We start from the raw sequence: 7,022 nt of genomic DNA, 5'->3' as shown, positions 1-7,022 counted from the left end.
ATGCCGTTCAGAAGGCCTGTCATGCTGGTCGCTTGTTCTGGTGCTCTGCTACTGTTCCTGACAGTGGTGACCAGCACGTTGTTCGAACACGCAACCGCCGCAGTTCCCGACAAGACCTTAATTTACCTTTGCCAGACACGACCCATTACACACGTTTACGCGAAAGCGTTTGTACCCAGAGGTGTAAAGCAGTATTGTCGGTCGGCGTTGCGTCGCCGACATCGAGCGTTTGAAACCTTGCGGCATTGAAGAATTACCAAACTGCATATGCCAGGCTTTCACTTCTTGATCGCTAGTAATCCCAATGTCGGGAAAATGTCCGGTGGAATCGCCGTCCACCGCGTGAAGCATATCGCAGCCTCAAAAAACCACGAACATTCCTATGGGATGTGGCACGGGAAAGTTTACAGCTATGACCACAAGGCTGTGATGATCATGTTGAGTTAAAATGCTTCACCTGAAAGAAATGTAAAGGGCTATACAGAACATATCATGTGGTCTAAGCCACCTAAAAAGACATTATACCACCGCACAATAAATTAATCAGAAACGAGCCTTGTAATGTCTGTCGTTTCTTTAGGTGGGCGATAACTAATCACGCAGCATGTTGTGGAAAACTTATGCCCTCAGTTGCATGTCACATGTATCTCAGTGACCACGTGTAATTGAGGTCACGTGAGTGATGAATAAAACAGCGATATAACCGTTTCTGTGTCGTATTAAATTCACCAGAACACTAAAGCCAGCCAACCTCAGGGACAGGAATTAATAAAGGTGAACAGTCAGCGATTATATTTTTGTTTTTTCATGCCGCACGTGACCTAGACTTGTTTGAGACATCACAGCCATCTATCAGCTGCTGAAACCAAAACTGACGAGAAAAAAAATTCAGTTAACATTAGCTAGCGGTCGCAGACAAAAACGCATGGTGATCCATATACAGAAATGTCTTACGCATCATTAGCAATAAGCACAATGTCACCGACATTTGGTGACTCCTTTAACGTCCTCCATTCACTGTAGCCTCCCTCTGTGTTCTTCCAGTAGCAGCCACCTTCCGGCCTCTTCCTTTCCTCCCTTACAAATGGAGAGGAATATTTTCTATCTCCGCATTGCTACCTGCCAACCCTAGCGGTTGGCAAGTGACTCCAAAGGCTTACTGCCCTGTTCTGCATGAAATCCGGTCATGTAGGGGTTGTGAGCGAGAAATTACGGGAATAGCTCCGATAGATGACGTGGTAGGGTACTGATTGGTCGGCACATTGTGTGACGTCACGTGAGCACATGACATGGCAAGTGCTGCCAACTCGGTCTTCTCATTTGAGATGGGAGAGGGAGATGAGAATCTAACCTTCCAGGGCTCTTGGGCGAGGAGTAAGGCACGCTACTCCTAGGTCATGCAGGCAAGTCCGGAAGGCTTGGTTAAAGCGAGGCGTTATATGGGTATCTGTCGGGTGGTCTTTCACATAACTGGGTTGCTCACGGCTGCATGTTTTTGAATATGCACACGACATAACAGGGGCACAAATTAAGGGTTAGGGATTAAGCGAGCAGCAAAGTGCGTGTACGGGAATGAAGATCCGCCACTAATGCTATGGCTTCATAAAAGACAGAGTTTAGGTGTCCCCCCCCCCCCTCCTCCTAGTTTTTCAGTGCAGTATCTGTTCTTGTGTGCATCAGTTAATTCAACAGAAATTTCATATTGCTTGTATAGTGAGAGTAAAATCTCAAAACGCAACTGAGAGGTCCACCATGTCTTGAATACTTCATCTACAATATAGGCCATAATCAAAACCTTCATTAATTCTTTGGAGCACCAGGGGCAGATAGAGATGTAGCGGGTAGGTTTTATCTTGCTTCAGACATTTAAAATCAATTCCCTTGGCTGTTGGCACTTCTTTGTCTGGCGGGAGACATCTCCAGCCTAAGATTTTTCAGATGATCCTCATGTACACTAATTAAAGGAGTAGGACGTGGGTTGGGCTGATGGTCCGCAGGGCTATTTCACGGGCCAGGCAATGCGCCGCCTCATTTCCCTAGAGGTATTTGGACTCTTATGACATGACAATGTTCTGTGTATTCAGCAGAGTAGAAAAGAGCAGATGCACTCACCAGTAGCAGAAATTGTGTAAGATAGCAAGAAGCCTGCGACTATGGTGAACGAGATCCCTGCCGTCTCTCGGTATCTGATGGCTAGGACTACTGCTGTAGTTTCTGCATCTTGTGGGTGATTCGCACAAATGAGGCTTGTATGACCGGCTTGAGCTGCGGGTTCTCGACTATCTCTATGACCCTGTCTCGCTCGGGGTAGGTAGGCGCCTCTGGGTACATAGGGAGTGTGATTGTCTCTGCAGCTTCCCCCTCTCAGCTTTAACTCTTGCCTGCCTCCTGCCTTGATGTCAGTAGTCACAAATCTGAAGCGGTATGGAAAAAGGCTGACCGCCGAAGAATTGACGCGTTTGAATTGTGGTGCTGGCGAAGACTTTTGAGAGTTCCTTGGACTGCCAGAAGGTCAAATCAGTCGATATTGTCGACCATAAACCCTGACTGCTCATTGGAGGGTCAAATTCTAAAGTTAAAGCTCAGCTACTTTGGTCATCTGATGAGAAGAGAGGAGTTGCTGGAGAAATATTTGATGTTGGGAAAGGTTGAGGGTCGCCGGAGAAGAGATAGGCAGCGAACGCGATGGTTAGATGGCATCCTCGAGGTACTGCAGATGAAGTTATGTGATGTTAGGAAGATAGTGAGAGACCGGAAAGCGTGGCGTGACATGGTCCATAGGGTCTCGAAGAGTCGGACACGACTGAACGACTGAACTGAACTGATGGGCGATGTGGTAACCACTAACGTAGATATCTTTAAATTTTTCAGGTCGCCCAGTCGGCAATATCCCCTTAGTTTAGGAGGTAATATGCTATATGGTAACAAAAGGTAATAAGGTAATATGCTTAGTTTGCAGTTGGTAATATGCCTGCCTTCTGAAGGTACATTACATGCTTGGGTAGTCAGTAGAATGTGACAAGCAACATGTTGGTTTGGTTTGCGGGGTTTAACGTCCCAAAGCAACTCAGGCTATGAGAGACGCCGTAGGGGAGGACTCCGCAAATTTCGACCACCTGAGGTTCTTTAACGTGCACTTGTAATGAGATTAATGCGAATGTCGTGCCTACTGCCAACTAAACTGTTACCATATGCCGGAGCTTTCTGGGCGCCGTACAACTAATGCTGCACTACTGCTACAACTGGTACTTTTTTTTCCCTCTGTCTCTCTTTTGAAACAGAAGGGGTGAAAATAAATGTCGTGTACACATCCACTTCGGGACACGCCTGCTTGGTTTCATGGTGGAAAGGCCAGCCTTTTGAGCCAGAGGAAGCAAGCAATGGTCAGCAATGGCGCTTCCCTTTATATTGCCGCGAAGCTTGCCGTTCCGCGATCACTTTGTACGCAAAGTGAAACGTAGCCAGAGGCCGCATATTCTATAAGTGGCCATTTGAAATTGATATCCACTTTCCGTTTCATTTGGCGTTACGGAAGCATGACAGTCACATCGAAAACAAACAGCACGTGGCCGGTCACAGATATCACAACGTATACAGTGGCTCCTACTTTCGGCTATAGGCGTCGCCACTCGCCACTCGCCAATATGCAGATCCTCTCTCCACTTTCCACAGACGCTGGAAACTCGCGGCTTCATCACCCAACAACAGCGAACGATACCAAAAAGCTATAGATGGATCCGAAATGATAAATTGATAATGGCTCCCAATAAAATACAGCCTCATTTTTTTCCCAAGCGAATTAATCGGGTTGCCTGGAAATTTCTACGAAGTTCTAGATTTCACTTTCCGGTGTTTTGGGTGCCTCGTTTAGTAAATCCTAAAACACAACGCATTCAAGACCGACAGATCTTCAATCCTCACGTCTGCCGGGCACACATCCCGTTGACGGGCGCATATTCACCTAATATAAACAGATTATACTATGCGTCAGTCTGGTTGTCATCTCCGACCGTGTTTGATGCCTCAGTCACGCGACGTGGCTATGTTTATTCGTACCACTATATATATAGTAGATTTAGAAATTTGTTTTCTCCTTACAATCCGACAATATAGTTGCAATCGCAGCACCAATTGTTTCCTCTCACCGCAAAGACTAGAGCATAAGCATAATTAAGTGGTGCGTCTGACGAAACAATATCTCCTATCTAAACTCACCTCAAAACCCATTCTCAGAGGCTAGGGAGCACTCCTTGGAAAAACACGCAGCTGGTTCATTAATCTTTATAGCGGCCCACTTCCTGGAAAGGGGTCACTAACGCCGGTGGCCAACCTTTTTCGCCGTAATATTTCCATGCAGGCCGCCTCCCTCACGACATAAACAGCGACTCAAGTTCTCAGAAACGTTTTCCTGCCTGTACACTGTTGTGGCAACTTAATATGCGTGGCGGGAGCCGTAGCGCATGCTGGGGAATTTCGGACATCAAATAAGCTTACCGAAGTGTATAGGACAGAAACGATTATTTATTCTGCAATTTAAATGCAAAAATAAAACAAAAGAACGTGTTTTTGCTAGAAGAGGCACACATTGTTGCTGCGGGCACTGTTTGCTTTCTACGGCCAGCAAATTTTACTTCTAGCAAATTCGTTGCTGGCTGGAGGTTTCTATCTGTATACTATAGTGCTTACGTGGGCAAGCCTATATGGTGGATAAGGGCGCGTCGCGTCCATAAAACCACGCTGCGTTTAAAACTTCCACAAGGCAGTCCGGCTGGAACACGCGATGGTCATCGATACATTGGCCGCTGGCACAAACGCGTGGATTCTTTACGAGTGGAGAAAACGCGCCTTCTTTTTGCCTGGTACCTCGTCAGACCCGAAATAAACCCAGCATGAGGGCTGCAGTTCTGTGTTGCGAAAAGCGCCATTCTCTCCCACGTGAGGCGAAACGCCAGCAACGTTCGCAAGTCCAAAGCGAGCGTCAGCAGGAAGGCTACATTACTGCAGCCAGCTGGCGGATCCTCTTCCATTCTCCCTCGTACGCCGCGTAACCAGCCAAGGCCGCCGATCGATTTCGCCAAGCTTCAGCAGCGGGACAGTAAGCAGGTCACCGCTCAAAATTTTAACCCTCGCCTTGGCGCGCCTCGAAAGGGCCGATCGAGGAAAAAAGAAGTGATAAAGAGTTTGTGGGCTCCGACTGAGTTGCGACGAAAACGTTCTCTTTTTCGGGAGCTTTGCTTGTACTACCTATCTATCCTATGAATATAAAGTTTTTCACACTTCCAAGTTCCAATTATACGGCTTGTGCGACGACTTGCCGAGCTAAGAACCTAATTGAACGCAGAAAAAGCTGCTACAGACAGTATACATAGCAAAATAACATAAATTATTGCGTATATCAGCGTGCTTGTTACAGGTTACAGCCCGCCGCGGTGGCGGAGGGGTTAGGGCGCTCGACTTCTGAGCCGTGGGACCCGGGTTAAATTCCGGCTGCAACAGTCGCACTTGAAAGAAGGCGAAATGCAAAACGCTAGCGTATTGTGCGATGTCCCTTTGAGACATTCAGCCCAGTAAACCAAACGAATCCTACAGGCTTTTAGAGGTCTTGGCTGAGCACTAACGTGCACGCTCATTCCAAATCTTTTATGGCGCTACCATAGTATGGGGACGTATCAAGCCTATTATTTGCATGAAAGAAATCTCTACAGATACCGGACCACTCCAGTGGGTTTAGCACAAGCCTGCGATAACAGAAACAATCAAAGAATATTTTTCTTTTGTTTTTGCGAAGTGTCAACCAGTATAATATTGTACGAATGAGAAAAACCGAGGAGAAAAATTGTAAGTGCATGTAGATTAATCATTTTTGTCTTTTCTTCTTCAATCTTCCAATGTTCAAGAAGAAAACAATAGAGGGCAGTGAAAATATCGCAATGAAGGCGCCCGCAGAGACGCCTCTGTTGTTCCGCCGGGAGGAGCAGAAAAGAGGAGGAAGAAAGGGAGAAAAGCGTCGCAGCGAAAGAGAGAAAGGAGGTCGCGGCCCCTTATTTCCCGAAAGGAAAAGCCCAGCGCGCCTGTGCCTCCTCTTCCCCAATGCCGAAGCTGCATTATTGATGAGGCGAGTTTTCCCATAGCACAAATCCGAGGTGCTCCGTCTGTTGTACGTCCTGCCGCCTCTTATCATTATTATCGTCCCGCGTCCGGGCCTCATTCTTAATGTGCTTTACTTATTTTCTTTTTTCTCCTTTTCACCTAATCCTCCCCTTTCGCGCGACCTGTCAACCCGGTCTGCGGACTCGTAACGAATGGGCATTCCCCATTACGGCTGCAGGTATGCGGCTGGCATAGGGCGTCAGCGGGGCTGGCCACGTGTATCGCGTCGCATGATAGATATCCCCAAGACCCGCGAGCGCCGCTTGTTGGTGCTGGTTGCGGATAAGCCAAAAAAAAAAAAGACACTTGTGCTTTTTGAAGCCACGGGGACCCATTTTTTTCCCCTTTTCACTCGTGACCTGCGCTCATTCCAGCAAAGCGAAAGCCAGAAAAATTTATGCGCTTTATCGCACGCCTTTACATCCATATTTCCTAGATATTGGGCAATACCTAAACGCTTCGATCCCTGCTTTTCGTTTTGACTGCGATGCATACATACAGACGCCCAGGTGCATTAATGAAAACCTGAGTATTTGAATTTGTGGGCTGGACAGAAACAGGGCGAAATGGAGATTGCCTAGGCTTGTTTCTTTAGACTACATTTCTTTTGTCATCAAGGGATGATTCTAGATCGCCTAATTCATACATTTCAACAAGTCTCATATTTTTTTATGTTTGCTATTTCATGTGCTCTTGTAGCTGTCAAGTTTAATCTGAGTAGCCTTTATTCTTTTCGCTTTCCGTATAACCTTGTTTGTAGAAATAAAGTCACTTTCTTTATCTATCTTTATTCCGCAGACTTCTCATTTTTACTGCGCACATAATGGCAGGAAAGATCGACACTGTCCGACCTCTGTCCGTTCAGACCTACA

At 46.7% G+C, this 7,022-nt stretch overlaps 1 protein-coding gene across 1 annotated transcript in view; it reads right to left on the bottom strand.

Annotated features, from left to right (window-relative positions):
- LOC146199058 (uncharacterized) overlaps nucleotides 1-4,227 on the bottom strand; it is a 19,550-nt gene extending 15,323 nt beyond the window's left edge. The window contains exon 1 of the mRNA XM_084592027.1: nucleotides 4,216-4,227. Coding sequence (XP_084448153.1) covers nucleotides 4,216-4,227 — 12 coding nt within the window. The remainder of the gene's footprint in view (nucleotides 1-4,215) is intronic.
- Nucleotides 4,228-7,022: the final 2,795 nt, after the last annotated feature.

The sequence above is a fragment of the Amblyomma maculatum genome, chromosome 2, assembly GCF_055883805.1.
Source record: "Amblyomma maculatum isolate TAMU_Amacu chromosome 2, ASM5588380v1, whole genome shotgun sequence".
Taxonomy (NCBI): Eukaryota; Metazoa; Arthropoda; class Arachnida; order Ixodida; family Ixodidae; genus Amblyomma; species Amblyomma maculatum.
Note: the sequence above shows the minus strand (reverse complement) of the source record. Positions and strands in the feature narration are given on the sequence as shown.